This window comes from Scyliorhinus canicula, chromosome 16, assembly GCF_902713615.1.
Source record: "Scyliorhinus canicula chromosome 16, sScyCan1.1, whole genome shotgun sequence".
Classification (NCBI taxonomy): Eukaryota; Metazoa; Chordata; class Chondrichthyes; order Carcharhiniformes; family Scyliorhinidae; genus Scyliorhinus; species Scyliorhinus canicula.
The window spans coordinates 34285603-34311760 of NC_052161.1; the positions used below are offsets into that span (position 1 = coordinate 34285603).

The 26158-nt window shown below is 43.2% G+C and overlaps 1 protein-coding gene across 3 annotated transcripts in view; it reads left to right on the forward strand.

The window, feature by feature from the left end:
- Positions 1-23555, forward strand: part of acadsb (acyl-CoA dehydrogenase short/branched chain) — a 106523-nt gene extending 82968 nt beyond the window's left edge. For 2 of the 3 annotated variants that reach the window (XM_038773349.1, XM_038773351.1), the window contains 8 exons: positions 870-1076; positions 11468-11638; positions 16553-16678; positions 20332-20424; positions 20879-20968; positions 22108-22245; positions 22740-22839; positions 23322-23555. In XM_038773349.1, coding sequence (XP_038629277.1) covers positions 870-1076; positions 11468-11638; positions 16553-16678; positions 20332-20424; positions 20879-20968; positions 22108-22245; positions 22740-22839; positions 23322-23392 — 996 coding nt within the window. In that variant the 3' untranslated portion in view covers positions 23393-23555. The remainder of the gene's footprint in view (positions 1-869; positions 1077-11467; positions 11639-16552; positions 16679-20331; positions 20425-20878; positions 20969-22107; positions 22246-22739; positions 22840-23321) is intronic. The other variant, XM_038773350.1, reaches the window with a different exon arrangement.
- The last annotated feature ends 2603 nt before the right edge of the window (positions 23556-26158 follow it).

The following is a 26158-nucleotide window of genomic DNA, read 5'->3' on the forward strand; positions in this document are numbered from 1 at the left end:
ATGTGAAATATAAACCCGCTGTCTCAATTGCATTACCTTTCCAACTCTTTCCCTTTAACTTGCGTTTCTAAGCTTCATCTTCAATAAAGCTGGCACTTTTCTCTCCAGTGCTGTCAGCTGCTTTCTCCCTCTCCAGGTTTCTGTCTCTTTCCACTCTTGCTTTCTACTTTATGAATAAGCTCTAGCTTTAAAAATTACAAATGGTCATCAAGTAATGCCTGCCATTTTTCATCGAACTTCAGTACCTACTCTGGTGCTTTTTACTCATTTTGTTTCATCTGTTAATGCTGCAATCTGTCAGTAACAAAATGTTAAATCTCCAGTTGCTATTTGGTTTCCCATCTTGCTTGGATATTTTTCACATCCTGCATACCTGCTGGGCTATTTTATAGTGCTTCTAACAAACTGTTTTAATTGCTGTGAAACTCAAAAAATAAATTATTACATGGTTTCTACTCACACAAATAAAATGTCCGCTCAATGATAGTGTTCCTCAATGAATTGTTCCTGATGCACTTGCATTAAATGTACCAACCATCCTCTTCCCACACCTGTATTTGATTATCTATATGCTTGCTTAATTGCAGCTGCTTCTGCACCATTACTTATTTTGTTTTCATATTCCTTTAAATAATTACTCTATTTCTAACAGCACAACCCTTTAAACAGTTTTTCATCAATCTGCATAATACTGCTATCGTTTCAAAACTTTGTGTTTATGGTATCACCACTACAGGACATAAATATATTTATCCCACTGTAAAGCTCAGAGTGTAAGAACATAGGAATGCTCTTAATCGTTGCAGGTCAGTTTTACCGAAAATTAATCGTTTGCACAGTCCTCACTTTTGATTCTCTTTCATTTCTAGTTAATGGGAATTGAGATTGAAGAACAATATGGTGGACCAGAATCCAGCTTCTTTTCCTCTATTCTTGTCATAGAAGAGTTGGCCAAAGTGGACCCATCAGTAGCAGTTGTATGCGACGTACAGAACACTCTGATCAACACATTGTTGAGGAAATGTGGGACAGAGGATCAAAAGAGAAAGTATCTACCTCGTCTTGCCACAGACATGGTGAGCTATGACTGGAGGATTAAAATTTTCAAATATGCCGAATAACACATTTCTGTACTTGTAGAAGGAACACAAAAATATTACCTTGAGATTAAAGTCCCAACATAATTTTCAGCAATCAAATAAGGTTTTTTTGGAATGTGATAAATAAGATGAAGGGCAGCACGATGGCGCAGTGGGTTAGCCCTATTGCCACACGGCGCCGAGGTCCAAGGTTTGATCCCGGCTCTGGGTCACTGTCCGTGTGGAGTTTGCACATTTTCCCCGTGTTTGCGTGGGTTTCGCCCCCACAACCCAAAGATGAGCAGGGTAGGTGGATTGACCATGCTAAATTGCCCCTTAATTGGAGAAAAAAATAATTGGGTACTCTAAGTTTAAAAAAAAAGAATTCAGTCTGCTAAACGGTTGCGGAAATGTGGAGATAGATTAATGCAGTGTTAGAATGTGGGGCAATCACATTTAGGGTTAAGGGTTGGTTATGCAGAATTTGTGGGTGCTATTGGGTGGGGGTGGTGGTAGAGAAGAGGCTGTGCGCAACCAGGAGCGAGGAAGAGGCTTCTGCTACTGCCGGCCCGCTCGCCCTGCTACTGCCCACCCACCGGCCCCCTCACCTTGCTACTGCCCGGCCGCCAGCCCCCACGCCCCTCTTTGCCCGGCCACCGGCCCCCTCGCCCTGCTACTGCCCGGCCGCCAGCCCCCACGCCCCTCTTTGCCCGGCCGCCGGCCCCCTCGCCCTGTTACTGCCCGGCCGCCAGCCCCCACGCCCCTCTTTGCCTGGCTGCCAGCCCCCTCCCCCCTCTTTGCCTAGCCGCCAGCCCCCTCGCCCTGCTACTGCCCGGCCGCCAGCCCCCACGCCCCTCTTTGCCCGGCTGCCAGCTCCCTCACCCCTCTTTCTCTTAGTGAGATCTAAACTGTATGCAGTACTCCAGGTGTGTTCTCATCCATGCTCTTTACAGCTAGATCAAGATCAAACTAACTTATACTCCATCCCCTTTGCAAAAAAGTTAACGTTAAGTTTGCCTTTCTCATCACGTGCTGTACCTGCATGCTAGCTTCTTTTGATTCATGTATGAGGTACCCCAGATCTCTCTGTAGTGCAGCATTCTGTGGTGTTTTTTTACTTAAATAATATTCTGCTTCTCTGTTCTTCTTGCCAAAATGGACAATCCCAGTTTTTCCCCACATAATATGCCATCTGTCAATTTGTACACACTCACTCACTTAACTTATCTATACCCCTATACCGACTGTTTGTGTACTTGTCACAACGCACTTTCCTACCTATTTTTGGTGTACTCCTCACAACTTGCTTTCTCAACTATTTTTGTTCTGTAGCCAAGTTCGCTGATGGTACAATCTATCCCTTCGTCCAAGTTATTAATATAAAAGATAGTTGAAGGCCCTGCAATGATCCCTGTGGCACTTCACTAGTTATGGTTTGCCAACCAAAAGAATTATCCATTTACCTTGACTCTATTTTCTGTTGCTTAGCCAGTCCTCTATCTGCTAATATATTACCCACCAAGACCATGAGCTTTAATCTTTTGTAATGATCTTTTATATGACCATTGGAAATCCAAACGTGCAACATATTTTGGTTCCCTTTTATCTACTGTACTCATTACATCCTCGAACATTAATAAATTTGTCAAACAGAATTTTCTTTTCATAAAACAATGCTGGCTGAACACCCTGCTACTACTTCCTTAAGTAGGGGTTCTGGCATTTTCCCAAATTTGGGCTAACTGGCCTGTAGTTTCCTGCTTTGTCTCTACTATTTCTTGAATAGATACATTGCATTTAAAATTTTCCAATCCACTGGGAGCTTTCCAGATTCCTAGGGAATTTGGGGAAAATGACAAACCATGCATCCGCTATCACTGAGATCAAGGATGCAGGACATCTGGTCCGGGAGACTTGTCAGCCTTTTCGAAACACAGAAAATCAGAGCAGGAGTAGGCCATTCGGCCCTTTGTGCCTGCTCCGCTATTCAATGTGATCACGACAGATGCTGTTAAGTTCAAGTCTCAAAGAAGTGGAACAGGATGAACTACCCACCATTTCCCTAGGCACAAAACACAACGATGGCAAACTTGATCCTATTAACCCTGCAAACTTGATCCTATCATCCTTACCAACATCTGGGCGCTTGGGCTAAAATTAGGACACTATCTCACAGATAGTTCAACAACAGCCTGACATAGTTATACTGATGCAATTATGCTCTACAGACAATGTCCCAGACACTGCTATCACCATCCCTGGTATGTCCTGACCTACCAGCAGGACAGGTCAAACAGGCGGAACAACAGTAGTACACGGTTGGAAGGGAGTTGCCCTGGAAGTCCTCAACATCGATGTTGGACCTCAAGAATTCTCTTGGCATCAGGCCAAACAGAGGCAATGAAGTCCCCTGCTATTACCGTAAACCAGCACCCCTCAGCTGATGAATCCATACTCCTCCTTGTTGAACACCTTGTTGGAGGAAACACTGAGCGTGGCAAAGGTGCAGAATCTACTCTGGGTGGGGGATTTCAATATCCATTTTCAACACTGTAGCACTCAGTAGCACTGAGATTGTCAAGTGATAAAGCATATAGCTACTGCACTGGGTCTGCAGTAGGTGAAGAGGAAAAACCAACAAGAGAAAATAACATACTTGACCTCATCCTCCTCGACCTGCCTGCCGCAGATGCAGGTGTCCATGACAGTAGCAGTAGTAGTAGGAGTTGCCATCGCACAGTTCCTGTGGAGATGATGCCTCATCTCACTAGAAGAGGAGGCTCCACAGATATCCCCATTGTCAATGATGGAGGTTCTTATAACATCAGTGCAAAGGGTAAGGCTGAAGTATTTGCTACAATCTTCAGCCAGAAATGCCAAGTGGATAGTCCATCTCGGCCTCCTCCAGAGGTCCCCAGCATTACAGATGCCAGCCAATTCGATTCACTCCACATGACATGAAGAAACAGTTAAAGTCACTGAATACTGCAAAGGCTAAGGACCCTAGCAATATTCCAGGATATGTACGGAAGGATTATGCTCCAGAACATGCCAAACTCCTTGCCAAATTGTTCCAGTGTAACTTCAATACTGGCATCTACCCAGTAATGTGGAAAATTGGCCAGATATGTCCTGCACAGGGACAACAGGAGAAATCCATACCTTCCATAATCATCATCTGTAAATTGATGGAAGGGATGATCAACAGTGTCATTTAATTAGCAATAACCCACTCACTTACACTTAGTTCGTGTTCCGCCAGTTTCTGGCCTCAGTACAATTTTGGTTCAAACGTGGAAAGAAGAGGTGAACTCCAAAAGTTGACCGAATGTAGCATCAAGGAGCACTAGCAAAGCTGGAGTCAGTGGGAATCAGGGGTAACTCTCTGCTGGTTTGAATCATACCCAGCACAAAAGAAGCTTGTTGGAGGTTCGGGGCAGCAGGGTAGCATGGTGGTTAGCATAAATGCTTCACAGCTCCAGGGTCCCAGGTTCGATTCCCGGCTGGGTCACTGTCTGTGTGGAGTCTGCACGTCCTCCCCCTGTGTGCGTGGGTTTCCTCCGGGTGCTCCGGTTTCCTCCCACAGTCCAAAGATGTGCGGGTTAGGTGGATTGGCCATGCTAAATTGCCCGTAGTGCAAGTAAGGTTAAGGGGGGAGTTGTTGGGTTACGGGTATGGGGTGGATGCGTGGGTTTGAGTGGGGTGATCATGGCTCGGCACAACATTGAGGGCCGAGGGGCCTGTTCTGTGCTGTACTGTTCTATGTTCTATGTCTGTCTTCTCTGCTCCAGGATATGACTGCAGCAGTTTTTCAGGGTAATGTTATGGACCCAATCAAGCTCAAGCTGGGAGTTTAAAAAATGGTAATACTTGATGTGTTGGGTAAGCTGGGTCTATGAGGACTACGTTTACTGCAATGGAGAGAGAGACATGCTTCCAACACTTGAAGAAATGCAACTCAATTTTATAGAACACTTAACTATAATACATGCTTTAAATGTGGGTTGACACTGTGCTGACTTGACTGGATACCTGAGGCTAACCTGACCAGACTATCTTACTACCATATGGTGTTTGTTCTAGTTGTTGCTCATGAGCTCTGACTGTCTCAGAGGCTGGATCCCGAGAGAGCGGGAAAACTAGTGCCCTCTGGCTTTATAGTGGTTGTGTCCTGTCTGGCAATTGGCTGCTGTGTTCTGTGTGTTCACTGGTCATCCTGTGTGTCAATCACTGCCTGTCTGCACACCATCATATACCTGGATGTATATTATGATATCTTCCCCCTTCCCCCCCCCCCCCCTTTTTTTAATATGTGTTTAGGGCAATAAATAGTGAGCGTGTGTACAGGAGCCTGACTATATACAGAATACGCTACGTATCTACATGGGAATGTGTCCAGTGCAGACAGAGGGCAGATAACACATGAGAAAAAAACCAATATGTACAAATGTGTAAACGATGAGAGAACAAGGTAAATGCAACATTCAGTCTATAAATTCAGTCTCTGTGGCGGGCGATTAATTCTGGTTGACCACCTCAAGGGTGGGTCAGGGGCCGCCTGCACTTGAACGGGCGGAACTGCCGCCAATGTAGAGGTCGGTAGAATAACTGGCAGATCGGTGGACTCGTGGACGGGCGTGTCCTGAGGAACCAGTGTGCGAGGCGGGACATCACGGTTAGGTGACGGGCGCGGAAGTCGACGCCGTGCCCGCCTATTACGCCGAAGAAAGGAGCCATCATGCATGCGAACGAGGAACGATCTCAGGGCCACTTGCTTGACCACCACAGCTGTGGCAGACCAGCCACCGTCAGGTAGCTGAACACGAACTCGGTCAGCAGGGACCAGGCCGGGGAGATCTGTGGCGTGGGCGTCCCGAGACTCTTGCATCCTCTGTAGGACTGGGAAGTTGTCAAGGTCCGGAATGTGGATAGCCGGAACCGTCGTTCGCAGTGTACGGTTCATTAGGAGCTGCGCTGAGGACAGCCCAGTGGACAAAGGAGTCGCCCTGTAGGCTAACAGCGCCAGGTTGAAATCAGAACCCGAGTCAGCAGCTTTGCACAATAGTCTTTTAACGATGTGGACCCCTTTTTCAGCCTTCCCATTCGACTGGAAGTAGTGGGGGCTGGATGTGACGTGCTGAAAATTGTACAGCCGGGCAAAATCTGTCCACTCCTGGCTGAAGAAGCAGGGTCCGTTGACCGTGAGTGGGATGCCATGCCGGGCAAATGTTTCCTTGCATGCCTTGATTACCGTTGCTGACGTGAGGTCAGACAGTTTGACTACCTCGGGGTAGTTGGAAAAGTAGTCCACTAGGAGGACATAGTCTCGGCCCCTGGCATGGAACGATCAACACCAACTTTGGACCATGGGGAGGTCACCATTTCATGCAGCTGTAGATTCTCTTTAGACTGAGCCGGCTGGAACCTTTTGACACGTTGGTCAATTGAGGACCGTGTTGGCGATATCTTGGCTGATGCCTGGCCAATATACTGCCTCTCGGGCTGGACAGCGACACTTTTCGACCCCCAGGTGACCCTCGTGGATTTGGCCGAGGACCAACTCTCGCAAGCTCTGTGGGATCACAATTCTGTCAAGCTTAGGATGCCGTCTACCACCGTTAGATTGTCCTTTACATTATAAAACTGGGGGCACTGCCCCTTTTGCCACCCATCCGTGAGGTGTTGCTTGACCCGCTGGAGTAGAGGATCCCTGGCCGTCTCCTGACGAATTTGCATGACCCTTTCATTAGTGGCCGGAAAGTTGGAGGCACAGAATTGCACCTGCGCATCTGTTTGACAGACAAAGTCGGTCTGCTCACACGGTGTGGTGATAGATCTGGAGAGTGCATCAGCCACAATGAGCTCTTTGCACGGGGTGTAAACCAGGTCGAAATCGTAACGGCAGAGTTTGAGGAGGATACGTTGTAGCCGTGGCATCATGTCCATTGAGGTCTTTTTGGATGATGTGAACCAATGGCCTGTGGTCCGTCTCGACCGTGAATTTGGGGAGGCCATACACATAATCATAGAACTTGTCGATCCCTGTGAGGAGGCCCAGGCATTCTTTTTCAATCTGAGCGTATCGTTGCTCAGTGGGCGTCATGGCTCTAGAGGCATATGTGACTGGGGCCCAGGAGGAGGAGTCGTCCCGCTGGAGGAGCACTGCCCCAATGCCAGCCTGGCTCGCATCGGTGGATATTTTTGTTTCCTTGGTGGGGTCGAAAAACACTAGCACCATGGCCTTGGTGAGTTTCGCCCTGAGCTCATGGCACTCTTGCTCATGAGCGGGTAGCCACTTGAAGTCCGTAATTTTTTTAACAAGATGGCAGAGAGCTGTGGTGTGTTATGCAGGGTTGGGGATAAACTTCCCAAGGAAGTTGACCATCCCTCGGAAGCGGAGGACCATCTTCTTGTCCTCCAGGGTCTTCGTGACGTTGATCGCCAAAACCTTGTCTGCATCTGGCTGCACGCCGAACTGCGAAATGTGGTCGCCAAGGAATATGATTTCTGATTGACCGAATGAGCATTTGTTGAGTCGGAGGCCATGCTCGTGGATCCTGTGGAACACCCGCTTGAGGCGATCGATGTGCTCCTGAGGAGCTGTGGACCAGATAATAATATCATCGATGTACACTCTAACCCCCTCGATGCTCTCCATCATTTGTTCCATTATGTGGTGGAACACCTCTGAGGCGGAGATGATGCCAAAGGGCATTCAGTTGTAACAGTAGCGACCGAATGGGGTGTTGAATGTGCACAGCTTTCGACTGGACGCGTCCAGCTGTATTTGCCAAAACCTCTTGGAGGCATCCAGCTTCGTGAAGAATTTGGCATGAGCCATCTCGCTGGTTAGCTCTTCTCGTTTAGGTATTGGGTAGTGTTCCCTCATGATGTTACGTTTCAAATCTTTGGGGTCGATACAGATTCGAAGTTCCCCAGATGGCTTTTTGACACAAACCAGGCCCATACCTTCTAACACGCTGTGGTATTGCGCTATGATGTCATCGAGTTGGGCCTGGAAGTTAACATCTGGCGAGGCCGTTGCCTCTGCGAACGACATGGTGTGAACCCGCTGCACAAGGTTCAGGAGTTTGCAGGCCCGAGCACCGAGCAGGTTCCTACAATTTCAAAACGCAGCGTTGCTTTTGAAGAATGATGGGACTCCGCAAGCTGGCATGAGCCACTGGCAGCAATGGCATTGCCATTGTAGTTGACGAGCTGGCAGGCCGGTGGAAGAATGCTTGGCTTGACGCGGATGGTGTCAAGGTCAGACTTTGAAATTAGGTTTGCTGAAGCGCCGGTGTCCAGCTTGAAGCGTCTGCGAGCCTTGTTGACCGTAAGGGTGGCACACCACTCGTCGTCCGGATCAATGCTCATTGTTGGGAGTTGTTTCACCATTGTTGAGAAAGGCAGCGTACGCTTGGTGATGATGCCCAACCGGAATGGGGATGTGAGACCCTCAGTGTCGGGATCTGGTAGACTGTCGGGGTCGGAGTCTGTGAAGGGTTGCTGTACAGACCGGACGCTCCTGCGCTGTGGCTGGGATCGCTGTGTGTTGGGCAGTGGAGCTGATCTGCAAAGGGCTGTGTATGGCCAAGCTTGCCACACTGGAGACAGCGTCGAGATTTTGCGGGACATTGCCGCTTTAAATCGGCGGAGCCACAGTTGGAACACGTCATGGCGCCGCCGTCAGGACGTTCCATGCGCCATCGCGCATGCGCAGTGCGGTCGACCGATGTGCGCACTTGCGTGGTTTGGTCGCCGGCCTCGCCGTCCCCTCGGTCGTGGCGCGCATACGCTGGAGCCCGGGAAAAGCGCGCAAAATGGCCGCCCTCATCCAGACTCAGGCCCTGCATTTGTTTGATGGCCTGTACCCATTCTGCATCGCGGGGGTTTTGCCGTGCCGTTTCTGCCGCCCTGATATGGGAGTACCGGTTGTTAGCGTGCTCGTGGAGGACGTAGGTCTCGATGGTGATGGTAAGGGTGAGCTGCTTAACTTTTAGGAGCTGCTGGCGAAGGGGATCGGAGTGGACCCTGAAAACGATCTGATCCCGGATCATGGTTTCGGAAGTGGAGCCATAGTTGCATGACTGCGCGAGGATGCAGAGATGGGTTAAAAAGGATTGAAAAGGTTCATCCTTACCCTGAAGCCTCTGCTGGAAAACGTACCGTTCAAAGCTCTCATTGACCTCGATGTCACAGTGGCTGTCGAACTTCAGCAGGACTGTTTTAAACTTCGTCTTGTCCTCGCCTTCAGCAAAGGTGAGGGAGTTGAAGATGTGGATAGCGTGGTCCCCGGCTGTAGAAAGGAAGAGTGCAATCTTCCTGGCATCCGATGCAGCCTCGAGGTCGGTGGCTTCAAGATATAGCTGCAACTTCTGCTTTAAAATTTTCCAGTTTGCACCGAGGTTGCCGGCGATGCGGAGTTGTGGAGGAGGGCGGACGTTGTCCATGTTACCGGATGGCTGATCGCTGGTCAAAGGCAGATTATCTCAAGGTAGTTTTGTCAAACTCGAGCATAACTCACTGGTGCCATGATGTGTTGGGTAAGCTGGGTCTACGAGGACTGCGTTTACTGCAGTGGTGAGAGAGATAGGCTTCCAACACTTGTAGAAATGCAACTCGATTTTATTGAACACTTAACTATAATACATGTTTTAACTGTGGGTTGACACTATGCTGACTTGACTGGAGACCTGAGGCTAACCTGACCAGACTATCCTACTACCACATGGTGTTTGTTCTAGTTGCTGCTCACGAGCTCTGACTGTCTCAGAGGCTGGATCCCGAGAGAACGGGAAAACTAGTACCCTCTGACTTTATAGTGGTCGTGTCCTGACTGGTGATTGGCTGTTGTGTTCTGTGTGTTCACTGGTCATCCTATGTGTCAATCACCTGCCTGTCTGCACACCATCATATACCTGGATGTATATTATGACAATACTGGTATCAAATTAGTAAAATGTGCTGACTGTCACAATTTACCAACTCACCAAACCGTTGGCATATGTTCCTACCATCTTACCAAGATGGTGTCCAGTACATTTCATGTTGGAAGCATCCATGCATGGCACTTTGCCATTTTGGTATCAAACCAGTATTCATCACTCTAAAACTATTGGTGCTGTGGAATCCAAATTTGCAGCCTTTTGCAAGAAATTTGAGGAGAATTAACCCAATTTTCAGGTATTTCCTTTCATATACTTTTAAAACTAGTGTGGATCCACTGCAAATATAAATACACCCCACATACTCACTTCCCTCATTTCTGTAAGACCATATTACCCATCTAAAGCAAAACAATAGAAAAAGAATTGGAAGTGTGCTTTTCACCTCCACAAAACAACAAAAAGCTTTCAAGTTTAAAATATTGCTTAACAACTAACTAAGCACTTTTAAAATGCAGTAATATTGTTGTAATGTCGGCCAATGCGCAACCAGTTTGAACACAAAAAGGTCCTGCAAACATAAGTGATATAATTGATCAAATTTCTTTCTAATGATATTGGTTGAGGTTTTTCTAAGTTAAAAAATGTAGACAATTCGATTAGTTTGTTCCAATTAAGGGGCAATTTAGCGTGGCCAATTCACCTACCCTGCACATCTTGGGTTGTGGGGGTGAGACTCGCGCAGACACGGGGAGAATGTGGAAACTGCACACGACAGTGACCTGGGGCCGGGATCGAACCCAGTTCCTCAGTGCTGTGCCGCAGCAGTGCTAAGCACTGCGCCACCGTGCCGCCCTCGCTTTTCTCGAATGTTGCTGTGGGATCTCTTATGTCCGTCGAGGAAGGCAGATGGGAATTCAGTTTTAATATCTCATCCAAAAAATGGAACCTTTGAGAGTACAGAACAAAAGTTTTAACTTGGGTTATGTGTTTAAGCTTGAACTGGCAACCACCTAACTCCAAGATAAGGGTGGTATCACTGAACTACAGGAAAGATATAATACAATTATTGCAACAAAAAAAATTTATTACAGTACCGCTACAGAAATTGTATTACAGTACCGCTACAGAAATTAAGTGCTACTAACTCAACAGAAGCAGGAATCTAGTAAAGGAACAAAATTCAATAATGTTTCATGTCTCAGGGAGCCATGTGTATATATATATATATATATAAATATATAAAATAAAATGACTCATTCTAAGATGTGGTGTCTGGTAGACGCCTCTTAAGTCCAGAGCAAATATTTGGTCTGAAACCTTATTATCACATGAGGAGTCAAAAAGAAAGCATGTGGGTGGATTTTGGTGTTTAACTAATTTGTCGTTTGCCATTCATTTTTTTTGTGAGGAGCATAATAGCAAATTATCTGCAACATGGATATTCTAACCAGTTGGCATGTTACAGGCCTCTTAACCGTTTTTAAAATCTGTTTTTAGGTTGGCAGCTTCTGTCTTTCAGAAGTTGAATCTGGAAGTGATGCATTCTCTTTGAAAACTTGTGCTGAAAAACACAAAGATTATTATATCATTAATGGCTCCAAGATGTGGATTACTAATGCTGATATTGCTGGAATATTTCTCGTTATGGCAAATGCAAACTTCTCAGCTGTAAGTATCAAATTAAATCTTTTTTGCAAAACTGAATTAATAATAAATGCAGAACCACACATACTGGCTTTCTGGAAGAAAGCAATCTTAAACTTTTTCAAGATAGATTTCTGTTTGTGTCCCCTATTTACATAATTCCTAATTTTATCTAGTTAATTAAGAACGTCCATCTCCTGCCTTCTCCCCCATCCTCTGATCCCCTTGTTAATCAAGGACCGATCTACCTCTGTCTTAAAGACACTCAGTGAGTTGGCCTCCGCAGCCTTCTGCGGCAAAGAGTTCCACAGATTCACCACCCCACAGATTCACCACCCTACAGATTCACCACCCTCTGGCTGAAGAAATTCCACTTCATCTCTGTTTTAAAGGATTGTCCCTTTAGTCTGAGATTGTTCCCTCTGGTTCTAGTTTTTTCTACAAGTGGAAACATCCCTCCATGTCCACTCTATCCAGGCCTCTTAGTATCCTGTAAGTTTCAATAAGATTGTCAATCATTCTTCTAATCTCTTCTTTCTGAACAGCAAGCATTAAAATCAAAATTTCTGTTCCATACTCAATGCGCAATTTGGTCAGTGAAAAACTGCTGCATATTAATTAATTGCATGCCACATCCCATAGTGTGACCAATTATGTTATTGAATTCTAATTGGCCTACTCGCGTATACTCCCATATAATAACGCTCCAGTTATTACAGGGTGAGAGCTTATTCCTTCATCCCTTGTCTCATTATCATTCTTGATCACTTTCTTTCTCTAGGAGTGATATGTGCTACAAGAATGTCGACTTTTCTCTTTGTGGCACAGGTTGACAGCCAATTCAAGTTCCTACAAATCTCACCATAACGTGCTCTACAATTTTGTACTATGTACTGTAGTACTATTTAGCTCCCATTGCTATATTTTAAAAATAAATCCTACGGGTACCACTTTTATTACAAAACCAACTCTGGCTTCTTTTCTCCACTATTAACTGTCCCCTTAAACCCCTCGACGCTGCTCCCTCCACCATTACCAACAACATATGACAAGCTTCTAAAAAACTTTGCCTTGAAGATTGAGACTATCTCTTCAACTTACTTGCTTTTTACCATCGTCCATCTAGTCCTAAGGCCACCTCCTTCCTATCTTCTCTTGCAGTCAGGGAGCAGGCTATTTTAGATTTAGCATTTTGTAATGAAGAAAGTTGATAAATAGTCTTGTCGTTAATGATCTTGGAAGGAGTAATCACAGCATGGCAACATTTTTTATGCAGATTAAGTGAGGGAAGACCGAGTGCCATGCTAGAGTTTCAGCATTGGGCAGAGGTAATTATAGAGCCCCGAGGAAAGAGTTGGCCCAAGTGGACTGGGGACAGATAATTGAGGGTAGGACAGTTGAGGAACAATGGCGGATGTTCAGGAAGATGTTAAATACAACTCAATTAAAATACATTCCTGAGAGGAAGCGGAATTATAAAAGGGAAAAATAATTTCCATGGCTAAACAAGGAAATCAAGGAAGGCATAAAGGCAAAACCTAGGGCACACCATACTGCAAAAGCTAGTGGTAAGCTGGAGGATTGGGAGAACTTTAAGGTTCAGCAAAAGGATACTGAACCTAAAATCAAAAGAGCTAAGATGAACTATGAAACCAACTAGCAGAAAACATAAACACGAATAGCTGAAGTAAATGTTGGCCCTTTAGAGGACAACACTGATGAGGTAATAATGGGGATTACAGAGATGGCGGAGGCACTGAACCAAATCTTGCCTCTGTCTTCATGGTAGAAGATAATAGACATTTTCCAAAAATGACAGTTAATGCAGAGGAACTTGGTGCAATAACCATCACTAGGAAGACGGTATCAAATAAATTGATGGGATTAAGGGCAGATAAGTCTCTGGGGCCTGATGGCCTGCATCCTAGGGCATTAAGGGAGGTGGCAGCAGAGATGGTGCTTATGATATTTCAGAATTCCCTGTATTCCGGAAGGGTCCCGGTGGATTGGAAACATGCTAATGTGACGCCCCTATTCAAAAAGCGAGAGAGGCGAAATGTAGGGAACTGTAGATTGGTTAGCTTGACCTCTATGGTGGAGAAGTTGCTGGAATCAATCATTAAGGAGGAGATGACTGAGCATTTGGAAAGACAAAGCTCATTGTCAGCATGGTTTTATGAGGGTAAGTCATGCTTGACAAACTGGCTCGAGTTTTTTGAGGAAACTTGTTCCTTTGAGGTGGATAATGGGGAACCTGTAGCTGTATATCTAGACTTCCAGAAGACATTTGATAAAGTGCCGCACAAAAGACTGATCCAGAGGTGAGATTGCAGGGGATTGGGGGTAGAGTACTAGGTTGGATTGAGGATTGGCTGACTAACCGAAAGCAGAGGGTCTGGCTGGCGAACTGTAACTAGCAGGGTGCCGCAGGGGTCAGTTCTCGGACCTCAACTGTTTGCAATTCACATAAATGATCTGCAAGGAGGGAAAGAGTGTAATACAGCAAAATTTGCGGATGATACTAAAATAGATGGGAAAGCAGGTAGTGAAGAGGACATAAAGATTTTACAGACAGATATAGGTAGGCTAGGAGATTGGGCCAAAAAAATAGAAAGGCAAATTATTATCTAAATGGAAAGCAGATTCTAGATGCATCTGGGCAAAGAGATCTGGGTGTTCATGAATCGCAGAAAGTTGGTTATGCAGGTACAACATGTAATTAAAAAGGCAAATGGAATGTTGGTGTTTATTGTAAAAGTACTGGAGTATGACAGTAAAGAAGTGTTGTTGCAATTGTATAGGGTGTTGGTGAGACCACATCTGGAGTGTTGTGTCCAGTTTCGGTCTCCTTATTTGAGGAAGGATGTGGTGGCATTGGATGCAGATCAGAGGAGGTTGACGCATGAGGAAAGATTAAACAGTTGAGCTTGTACTCGCTGGAGTTTAGAAGGATGAGAGGAGAACTGATCGGTGTCTATAAAATAATAAAAGGGATTGATAAGTAAATGTAGACTGAGCGTTTCCCCTTTGTGGGGATATCTAGAATGAGAGGTCATGGATGTAGGTTGAGAGGTGGTAGATTTAGAACTGAGATAAGGAGGAATCGCTTCTCGCAGAGGATAGTGAATTTGTGGAACTCACTGCCCCGTAGTGCGATGAAACCAGAGTCATTAAATGTTTTCAAGAAAGAGATAGATATATTTTTGATGATAAACGCGTTAAAGGGATATGGGCAATAGGTGGGGAGGTGGATTTGAGACTAGGAAGAGATCAGTCATAAGAACATAAGAAATAGGAGCAGGAGTAGGCCATCTGGCCCCTCGAGCCTGCTCCGCCATTCAATGAGATCATGGCTGATCTTTTGTGGACTCAGCTCCACTTTCCAGCCCGAACACCATAACCCTTAATCCCTTTATTCTTCAAAAAACTATCTATCTTTACCTTAAAAACATGTAATGAAGGAGCCTCAACTGCTTCACTGGGCAAGGAATTCCATAGATTCACAACCCTTTGGGTGAAGAAGTTCCTCCTAAACTCAGTTCTAAATCTACTTCCCCTTATTTTGAGGCTATGCCCCCTAGTTCTGCTGTCACCCGCCAGTGGAAACAACCTGCCCGCATCTATCCTATCTATTCCCTTCATAATTTTAAATGTTTCTATAAGATCCCCCCTCATCCTTCTAAATTCCAACGAGTACAGTCCCAGTCTACTCAACCTCTCCTCATAATCCAACCCCTTCAGCTCTGGGATTAACCTAGTGAATCTCCTCTGCACACCCTCCAGCGCCAGTACGTCCTTTCTCAAGTAAGGAGACCAAAACTGAACACAATACTCCAGGTGTGGCCGCACTAACACCTTATACAATTGCAACATAACCTCCCTAGTCTTAAACTCCATCCCTCTAGCAATGAAGGACAAAATTCCATTTGCCTTCTTAATCACCTGTTGCACTTGTAAACCAACCTTCTGTGACTCATGCACTAGCACACCCAAGTCTCTCTGAACAGCGGCATGCTTTAATATTTTATCGTTTAAATAATAATCCCGTTTGCTGTTATTCCTACCAAAATGGATAACCTCACATTTGTCAACATTGTATTCCATCTGCCAGACCCGAGCCCATTCACTTAACCTATCCAAATTCCTCTGCAGACTTCCAGTATCCTCTGCACTTTAAGTCATGATCTGATTGCAGTAAGAAGTCTTACAACACCAGGTTAAAGTCCAACATGCAGGTTAAAGTCCAACATGTTTGTTTCAACCACCAGCTTTCGGAGCACTGCTCCTTCCTCAGGTGACGAGGAAGGAGCAGTGCTTCGAAAGCTAGTGTTTGAAACAAACATGTTGGACTTTAACCTGGTGTTGTAAGACTTCTTACTGTGCTTACCCCAGTCCAACGCCGGCATCTCCACATCATGATCTGATTGAATGGGGAGCAGGCTTAAAGGCCTGAATTGCCTACTTGTGTTCCTAATTCCTATGATCCTATGCATCTTGTCCATGAAATTCACCTTCTTTTCTTTTGATTGTATTCTTGCTTAGCTGCTGGCCACCCAATTTCCCTACCTGGCCCTCTCCAACAAGGATAAAACTACTGCATTCTTTGCTACCAACCCTCAAATTTAGCTTCAGAATATTTCATGTATATTGAATATCCGTCTTTCTCTTGTGTTGAATTATTGCTTCTAGTTCTAAAAGTTAACCTAATAATTGTAATTCTGTTCTTGGAAGTTTTTTGTTATATTCAAATTGAAACAACACCAACCTCTAACTCCAATGTCAACCATCCCATCCCATCCCATACTTAAATTGTTTGTCATTGAGTTAGCATGTGACTGTGCAAAGCTATCCTTTTGTGAATGACAAAACTAATTTTTCCTCCTTACAACTTTCTTAAAATCAGTTTGATATTTCTAAGTTATTGTCTTTTATTTCCAGGGCTACAGGGGGATCACGTGCTTTATAGTAGATAAAGACACCGAAGGCCTGCAAGTGGGGAAAAAAGAGGATAAACTTGGAATTCGTGCATCATCTACTTGTGTGGTCAATTTTGATAATGTCAAGGTACATTTTTTTTTCATATTAGTATTTGGCACCTGCTGTAATGTTATACATATAAGAAATCTTCACTATCGACACATTTCTTTTTGCTAGTTTCCATATTCCTTTGCTGGAGGAATAGAGTCCATATTAGGTATGGTCCATGAATACCAATTGCTTACAGGTATCTTAGCCCAAGTGGCAACTTTTCACATGCAAGCCTACAGCTTCATCATTGGTTGGCTGTTCAACCATAGTGTACCTCATCCAAAGCATCTATTTTTTATCTGGCATCAGTACATTCACTTCTCCAACAGAAGGTGCCAGATAGCAATTGTGAACATAAATCTTGGGTAGTCTACCTTCTCCTCAACAACAAGTCAACTACATGGCAATTGTAGTACCACTATTACTCAGTGTAGGCTCTCTTATTTTTCAAATAAGAGATGAGGGTCCACTGGTAGTGCGAGATTGAGTTTTACTGCAAACATCAAGTTAGTACACTTAACAAACTACTGAACAAAAGAAACAAAAGCCCAGTGGGTCATGAGGAAGAAAACAATGGAAGGAGAACAAAGGTGAAGAGAAAAGGCAACACGTGCGCTAGTAACTTTATACCTGGGTGGTTTGATACCGTCCTCCTCTTTGCTCTCTATTGGTTTACCATCCTCCTCTTTGCTCTCTATTGGTTTACAAGTTGTGAATTGTGACTTCTGAATCATGGTCTTTATTCTCACTCACATTGGTATCTACTTTACTGGCTCAACTCACTTTATTCCATTATCACATCTGCAGTCTGGGTTCTGTAAAACCCAAGTTCAGATTGTACAAATGTAGTTAGAAGCTCTGTGTAACTTTTCAAAGGTAAAAATCTTCAATTGAAGTGCAGGCTTTTGAGATGGACCAAGACATTGGAAGTATTGACTTTTCAGCAAGACATTAAAAGATAATTCATAAGATTGCAGAAGATTCAATTTTGTAACTTTAAGAATTTTGTTCAAAACCTTATTTTGGTTAAAATGAATGTGCTGCCGCGATTTCTGTTTATTTTCCAATGCCTACCGATTTTCCTGCCGAAGGCATTTTTCAGAGAGATTCAAGGAATGATTACCTCATTCATATGGGGAGGGAAGGTGGCCAGAGTTAGAAAGGTGCTGCTACAGAGGGGAAGGCAGGCAGGGGGTTTGGGTCTTCCGAACCTGATGTATTATTACTGGGCAGCGAATGTGGAGAAGTGCGGAGCAGTGTCAGAGGGGTTGATTCCCCGTGGGTCAAATGGAGGAGTGTTTGTGTAGGGGGTCGGGATTGAAGGCACTAGCAACAGCGCCGCACCCAATCGCCTCGGGGAAATACTCAGGGAGTCCGGTAATAATAGCTGCATTGAGAATTTGGAGACAGTTTCACCAACACCGGGTTGGGTGCAGAGTCAAGGGAAATGCCGATTCGGGGGAACCACCGATTTGAGCCAGGGAAGTGGGACGGAAATTTTCGTAAATTAGGAGAAGGGGATTAATACACTAAAAGATTTGTTTCTTGGGGGTCGCTTTGGAGGATTGAAGGAGCTGGGAGCTAAGTATTGGCTAGAGCAGGGGAAAATGTTTAGATACATGCAGGTTTGAGATTTTGCCAGGAAGGAGGTACAGAGCTTCCCAGTGGAGAGGGCCTCCACATTGCTGGAGGAGGTGCTGATGACAGGAGGACTGAAGAAGAGGGTAGAGTCGGTGGTTTACGGGGCTATTTTGGAAGAGGAGCAGGCACCACTGGAAGGGATCAAAGCAAAGTGGAAGGAAGAGTTGGGAGAGGGTATGGAGGAGGAATTCTGGTGTGAGGTGCTCCGGAGAGTGAATGACTCCACCTCGTGCGCAAGGTTGGGGCTGATACAGCTGAAGGTGGTGTATAGAGCACACCTCACAAGGACATGGATGAACCGGCTCTTTGAGGAGGTAGAAGATGTGTGTGAACGTTGCAGGGGGATCCTGCAAATCACGTTCAAATGTTTTGGTCCTGTCCAAAGCTGGAGGATTACTGGAAGGAGGTTTTTAGGGTAATCTTGTCATGTGAGAGTGCCTTTAAGAATTGGATATTTAAGAATTGTACCTTTAAATAATGAAGCTAATCACATTACTGAAGTGATGTCACAGGGGGGAGCTGAGCTCACTTCTGCTTTTTGGGAGTTTTAGTTTCAGTTTGAAGAAAGCTTGGGTGTGGCTGTGAGCTGCATTGCTGGTGATCTCTGCCGTGAAGGACTATCTCTTAATCCTTTGGTGAAATCGGAATTGTAAAAGATCTCGGTATTGAATATAAATCTAATGTGCTTCTGTTTGAAGGATTTGTGAAGTCTTTTGGATGTTTAAAGGAACAGTTTGCAGGATTGGGTAGTGTATTATTTTCGGGGTTATCTTTGAAGTAAGGGGTGTTAACAGATCCAATGTTTATTTAAAAGGTTAATTTGAGTTCATGGAATAAACATTGTTTTGTTTTAAAAACCACGTGTCCATAATTGTAGTGCTACACCTATGGAACAAGCCGTGTGCTGCAAAAGCAATAATCCATTAAGGGTGTGGGTTGGTTGAACTCCATGATACATTTTGGAGTTCTGAAAACGCCTCTCCCATAACAATCTCTAAAGTGGTGCATGTGAAAGTGGATCCGGTCCCTCGGGAGGCCATATTTGGGGTGTCGGACAAGCCGGGGTTGGAAACGGGTGCGGAGGCAGATGTTGTCGCCTTCGCCTCATTGATCGCCCAAAGGCGGATCCTGTTGGGATGGAGAGCAACCTCTCCACCTTGTCCCTGGTGTGGCGCGGGGACATGTTGGAATTCTTGACTCTTGAGAAGGTTAAGTTTGAACTGAGGAGAAGGATGTAGAGGTTCTACAATTCATAGGCGTTATTCATTGGATAACATTGAACATTAGTTAGGGGAGGGGGACTGTTTATGTCAATGGTGACTATGGGTGATTCCTGATTCCTTTTTGCTATTTGTTTATGTTAACATACGGGCAGTTGTTATGGGGTTGGTGGGAGGATGGGATTGTTGTTGTTGATCTGCAGATTGACATTATTTTCATTACTGCTTATTGTTTATTGTTGGTGGGTGCAAATTTGGGAGAAAATGTGAAAAAGGAGGAGAATAAAAATATATATGTTTTTTTAAAACTTATTTTAGACATTAAATTTTAGTTATCTAGGATAATAACAGTGGCCAAGATTTTCTGAAGGCATTTAAATTATTAATCAGCATAACTATTTATATTGGTAATTTCTCTTCCAACACAGGAATATGTTTACACAGAAATGTGTCCAAAACTCTTAAATTTTGAATATTTCCACTTTCCCATGTAACTGGCTGCATTGGTATCCAGGATTTCTGTGTGTAACTTAACTAAGTGATTAGGATCTGGAATGCATTACTGAAGAGTGTGGCCAAGGTGCATTCAATCATGGCTTTCAAAAGAGAATTGGATCATTATCTGATGGTGAGAAAATTTGCAGAGATGCAGGGAAACGATGGAGAATGATACTAGGTGTTCTTTTTCTTACAGAGAGCTATCACAGACACGATGGACCATATGGCCTCCTTATGTACTATGACAATTCCATTCTATTCTATGATTCTATATTTTATTAGTATGTACTTCTCTTCTGAATTGGATCATATTTTACTTCTGTGTTGCAGGTTCCAGAGAGTAATATTTTGGGACAGCTGGGTCAAGGGTACAAATACGCCATTGGAATGCTAAATGAAGGCAGAATAGGGATTGCTGCACAGGTTTGTGGAACTATATATCTCGAGAATTTTCGAAGCTATGTAAACATCTAGAAGCAACCTGATGTCACTAAAGGAGAGTATCCCAAGAGTGGCTCAGGAGCTGCAACTTTTGACTACTGTGAGAGTTGAGCCATGAGTACTTGCTCGTTGTTCTATTACATAACATTTTTAAAATATACTTGAGCTAAATATGTATGCTCTCTCAAAGAATTGGGTAGCTGAGTCAACTGAGGTAGTTCCAGGATCAATCCTTTCTGCTGTTATGTGAGTTCGGTTGGAGAGTTTTTTGGCCTACCCACCCTGGAAAATTGGTCACTATTCCGAATGTAGAATCCCCACTTTGTAAGTGTTTAATTTGTGAGGTATAAAATAGGGGAATGCTTTGAAGGGAAGGCATTACATTTTTCTTTATATTTCAGGAAGTAATATTTGTTTTAAATTTTGTTTTCTACAGATGCTTGGATTGGCACAGGGATGTTTTGATAACACTATTCCTTATTTGAAGCAGCGAATTCAGTTTGGGAAAAGAATTTATGATTTCCAGGTACATATGTCAAACCTGCTTTCCTATTATTCTGGGATGTATTTTCTCTAAGATAACTTGTGTTCTAAGTTAAACCATCTTCAGCTTTCCTTCCTCATGCCTTCATTAAGAAGGATGTCACAAGTCTGGGAATTTCTCTAGCAGAGTAGAAAGCTGACCTAGCAAAAGACCACATTGATCTAATGTGAAATATTAGCTTCCTGTGATTGGCATATTTGTAGACTTTCTGAAATGTAGTATTGATGATGGCCAATTATTGTGCTGTGAATTGCATTCGTCAATAATTGTGTTAAACAACACATCATATATTTGCATCTATAGTTCACCGTTTTAAGTTCATTTCCCACAATATGGTGGATCTTGGAACATACTGTCATCTTGTGCTCAGTTTAGACTTGTTTCTGACTTGGACAGAGATCATCCCATACAAAAAGTATTATATAAAATTCAAGACCAGAGTGATCGCCTGGACTAATTTTGAATGCATAAGATTGGATTGGAGAGGAATTTTTCATTTTATTTCTCAAATTGGTCCGCGTTTTTTCTTCCACCAGGAAATCATGTGGCTTTGGGAGTAATTTTGACACACCTGATAAAACAATTGTGTGGGCCATAATGGTTGGACCCAAAGGTTGTTTCCTATCGGTCATTGTTCATATAATTTCCATTGGTAAACTTGTGATGTCAGCTGCAAGGAGAATTGATGGAAGTGATCTATTTTCCTACACAGGCAGTTTGACATCAGAATAACGTAGCTTGGGGTTCCAGGATAGGATGCTAGCCATTGTTCTTGCCTGAATATGGTTTGTTGAAGTAGAAGACAATGTGGGTGTGTGTAAGTCTGTGGGTGGGTGTAAGTGTAAGGAATGGCTATCACGGTTTATTTGCAATTAACCACAAAATCAAATCTGATTCATTCATTTTTTTAAAGATACATTTTGTGACAGATAATTCATGCACTATTATTAATGGGGACAGATTAGAATGGTGGAAGTTATTGTGATTTTTAATATTTCTGTCAAGGTTATTACATCCAATCTCAAATCAGTGTTGAATAATACATAGCTACAGTGTTGTAAATAGCAAAAGAGACCTGTTACTTAATGTTTAAAAATATATGTACCAATTTCATTGTACAGGGTATGCAACACCAGATTTCTCAGATTGCAACACAGTTAGAAGCTGCACGACTGCTTACTTACAATGCTGCTCGACTCAAAGAAGCAGGGAAATCCTTTATTAAGGAAGCCTCGATGGCAAAATATTACACTTCTGAGGTAAGAAACGTGTACACAAGGTTAATTTGAGGAACAGTGCTTGTTAGGCAAGATTGAAAAGTTTAACTATTTTAATACATTTAACATAACACTGATTGTTTCCTTCAACATCCTCCAGTAATTCTAAACATGGGGAGCAAAGGCAATACTATGATGAATTATTGAAGCTCCATAACCTTATACTAAGTTTCTAACCTGGGTCTTGAGTAATGCTGAAAAGAGATTGTATAATTCCCTAAAGATGAAGGTGGGGTAGATCGGAATAAAGATCACAAGGCGCATCATTATACACAACCATTCTGCAGCGGGTAATTTAAAGGGCAGCATCAGTAGAGGGCCTAATATTGGGTGCTAGCTCAACTTAATGAGAGAAAGCCAAATACGTGAAACAAGTTATGCTGGATACACAAGTGGAGAGTTACATGTACTGCATCTATGTTCTGAATTTTACAAAGTGATGAAAATATTTCCCTATTTATATCTATGTTTTACAGATAGCAGCCTTGACTTCTGCCAAATGTATTGAGTGGATGGGAGGAGTTGGTTTCACCAAAGATTATCCTATAGAAAAGTACTATCGCGATTGTAAAATAGGTAAAAACAAACTTTTTCCTGTTTATTATTTGCAAGAATACACAGGTAATGGATATTCAGGATGAGAGTGAATATTGATTTTAAAGTGGTGAAAGATTTTCCGAGTTACCTTCCTAACTATTGCATAAAATTTCACAAATGGAGTAGTGTTTTTCATTTTCTTTTTTAAGGTAGGCACAAGTAGGAGAGAGCAATCGGAGAGACCTAATGGGCAAATTCATTACTTGCAGATGTGGTAGTTCGCTTTCAGTAAAATATTACCTTGTAATTAATTGATTAAAACAGTTAGATTATCTGTAATTATATGTTACTTTTTGAGATTGATGTTATTTCTCTAGCTTCACAAGCTAGTTTTAGCAGCACTGGACTCCATTTAGTTACTGACCCAAAGCAACCACCAAAAGTAGGTTTTCTGTTGATCTTCTTTGCGCTTTTGAATTTACTTTTTATGAACTGTAACCCTGTTTATTGTGCTTTTTCAGGTTCAATATATGAAGGAACCTCAAACATCCAGTTGAATACAATTGCAAAATTGATAGATCAAGGATTCTAATGTTACTGTATGTCATCAACAGCCCCATTGGTACTTTCTTAATGGGGTAAAATGGTCTACAGTAAATCAACAAGAACACACAATCCAGCTTCAGAAAATTATTTCCCCATCTGCAAATAATGTTTTCCATTCATTACAATAAAGCTCCACAAGTAAAATCAAATACCATTTTGGCTGAGTTATTTTAACATCGATTTCCTAAGCTCCTCTTTGACTAGCTTTGAATAGTTGTGTATTGAGCTTTGATATTGTTGTTCCTGCATGAATGGAGATAAAGTTAATAAATTGATTTTACTAAATATCTCCATTATATGTTTTAAATGATTTATATTGGAAAGATAGTACAGTATTTAGCAATATGTTTTAAAAATACTAACTTTTTCAGAATCCACTTTCTGTTCTCAAGTCAAGCCACTTTTGACTGTGCATAATCTCCACTGTGGTTTTCTATCCAAAATCTGGCAATATTTTTCATGATAAAGTGATGCAATACTTTTATGGCTTTAAATAAGCATTTCCGAATAGATCACTGACTAGTGGTCATAGATTTACATTAATTGGCAAAAAAACTGCAAGATAAATTTACATTTTTTTACGCGCACAGTTGCTGAAGATCTGGAACACACTATCGGAGAAGGATGGTAAAATCCGATTCCAAACAAACTTTCAAAAGGTAATTGAACAAATACTGAAAGTAATTTGCAGGGTTTTGGAGGAGAAAACTAGGATTTGGAATGAAATTGGACAGCTCTTCAAAGACCCAACAAGGGCACAATGGCCTGCCTTCTGTGCTATATGATTATAACTATGTAAAATAATGTATAAATAGTCTCCTGCATCTCTGGTAGTTAAAAAGTGGGTGTGCATAAATTATGGTATTGAGCCATACAGTCCATGAACTTTTTTAAGATCAATCCTTGGTGCTGAATTGGTTGACGTCAGTTATGAAGAGACTGGGTTGCTAGTCTTGGCCTCAGCTCCTTTGAGCTCGGAAAGTTAACTGTTCAGTGACTCTGGTTGAAGAAGTACCCAACTTCTACAATTGAACTGACTGCCAACATTTCCTCTTTACTTTTCCATCAAGAATAGACAATTATTGAGGTACTGGAGGGCCTCTAGGACGTGTTGTTCCTGCAGGGCACAAGTATGAATTTATACACCTCAAATAATGCTAACGATTACCAATTTTGGTTAATCGTCCATTTCAACCCCATTTAACTTAAGGGATCTCGCTTTTTCCTTGATAACCTTTTTGCTGTAATACTAAAAAAAAAATTATTTCTCAAACTATATATTACTAGTTCCCTCTTTTCCTTTCTGACCATTTTTTTACATTTCTAGGATAGTCCTAAGTTCTTCAATTTTGCATGCCTTTTATCCTATAGGCTCTGGGATTTAGTTTTCTTATTAATTGCATCAAACAGATTTCCATGGATCATTTAGGGTTTTGTTGGTTTTGATCTGCACTTCACCAGCTTTTGGTGTACACTAGTCTTGCATGCTTCATGCTATATCTTTTAAGGTATTCTATTTATCTTCATCCGAGTTTCTTTAGTACTCCTCCCAGTTGATTTGTCCAAGCAAATACTGTCTTGCCTTGAAATTGACTCCTTTACTTGAGCATTGGTTTGTGGTCTTATTACAAATCGTCAAACTCGATCATGTTTAGGCAACACGGTGTCCCAGTGCCAGGGACCTGAGTTTGATTCTGGCCTTTGGTGACTGTGTGGAGTTTTCACATTCTCCCCGTGTCTGCATGGGTTTCCTCCAAGCACTTCAGTTTCCTCCCACAGTCCAAAGATGTGCAGGTTAGGTGGATTGGCCATGACCAATGTGTGGGGTTGCGGGGATAAGGCGGGGAAGTGGGCCGAGGTAGAGTGTTTTCTTGGAGGGTTGGTGCAGACTCAATGGGCAAATAGTCTCCTTCTGCACTGTATGGCTTCTATGGATTCTATTCTATGATATTTTCACTGTTGTCTGTGGTGCCACTTCTTCCATCACCACTGTCAGACCTGAATCACTTCCCTTAAAATGCAAATAATCTCTTGTGGCATCCTTAATGCAATGAGTAAGAAAGCAGCAGTGCATTTCATTTACCAGCTTACACTCTTCCGGCTGAAATATCTAATTGGAAAAATATATTAGGCTGAATCTCCCGAGAATGGTGATCGCCTGACTGCGCCTCTCTTACTTAACTTGCACTGGAGCTTTGCATTTCTCACCTGGACTTACGAACCAGGCTTCCTCAGAAATGCAGAGCACACCTTCTGTAGGAGTTCTTATTTATCTGGGAAGCCAAGTTATATCTCCTTTTATGACACTAGCTGCATAGACTGGTCAGTTCAAATGTCCCAAAGCCACTTTGAGAAGCTATGGAGACAAGGTAAATGTGTTAGTTTGTGGGTGAGGGAGTTTGGTGGAGGATGTGTGGGTGAGGGGATAGGATATATGGGGGTGGTGGTCAGAGATGTAGTCTGATTAGTTGGCTGGTCAACTTGCAGGGAGGAATCGACAGGAGTGGTCCAGTGTTAAGTGAGAGGGTCAGAAATATAGTTACTCGGGAGTTAGAACTGGTTTTAATCTTTCAACTTTTCATAGGTAACTATTCTGGTAAGTTGAAACTCTTTCCATCCACGACTCTAACTCCAGAGTTTTGAAGGGTTCAAGTGCAGGGTAATTGCCCATCAGAAGTCCAAACTTACCAAGCAATTCTCACGTAGTCAGTGCATGGAGACCTCCAAGGGGGGGCCCCCAGCGCATCTTGGT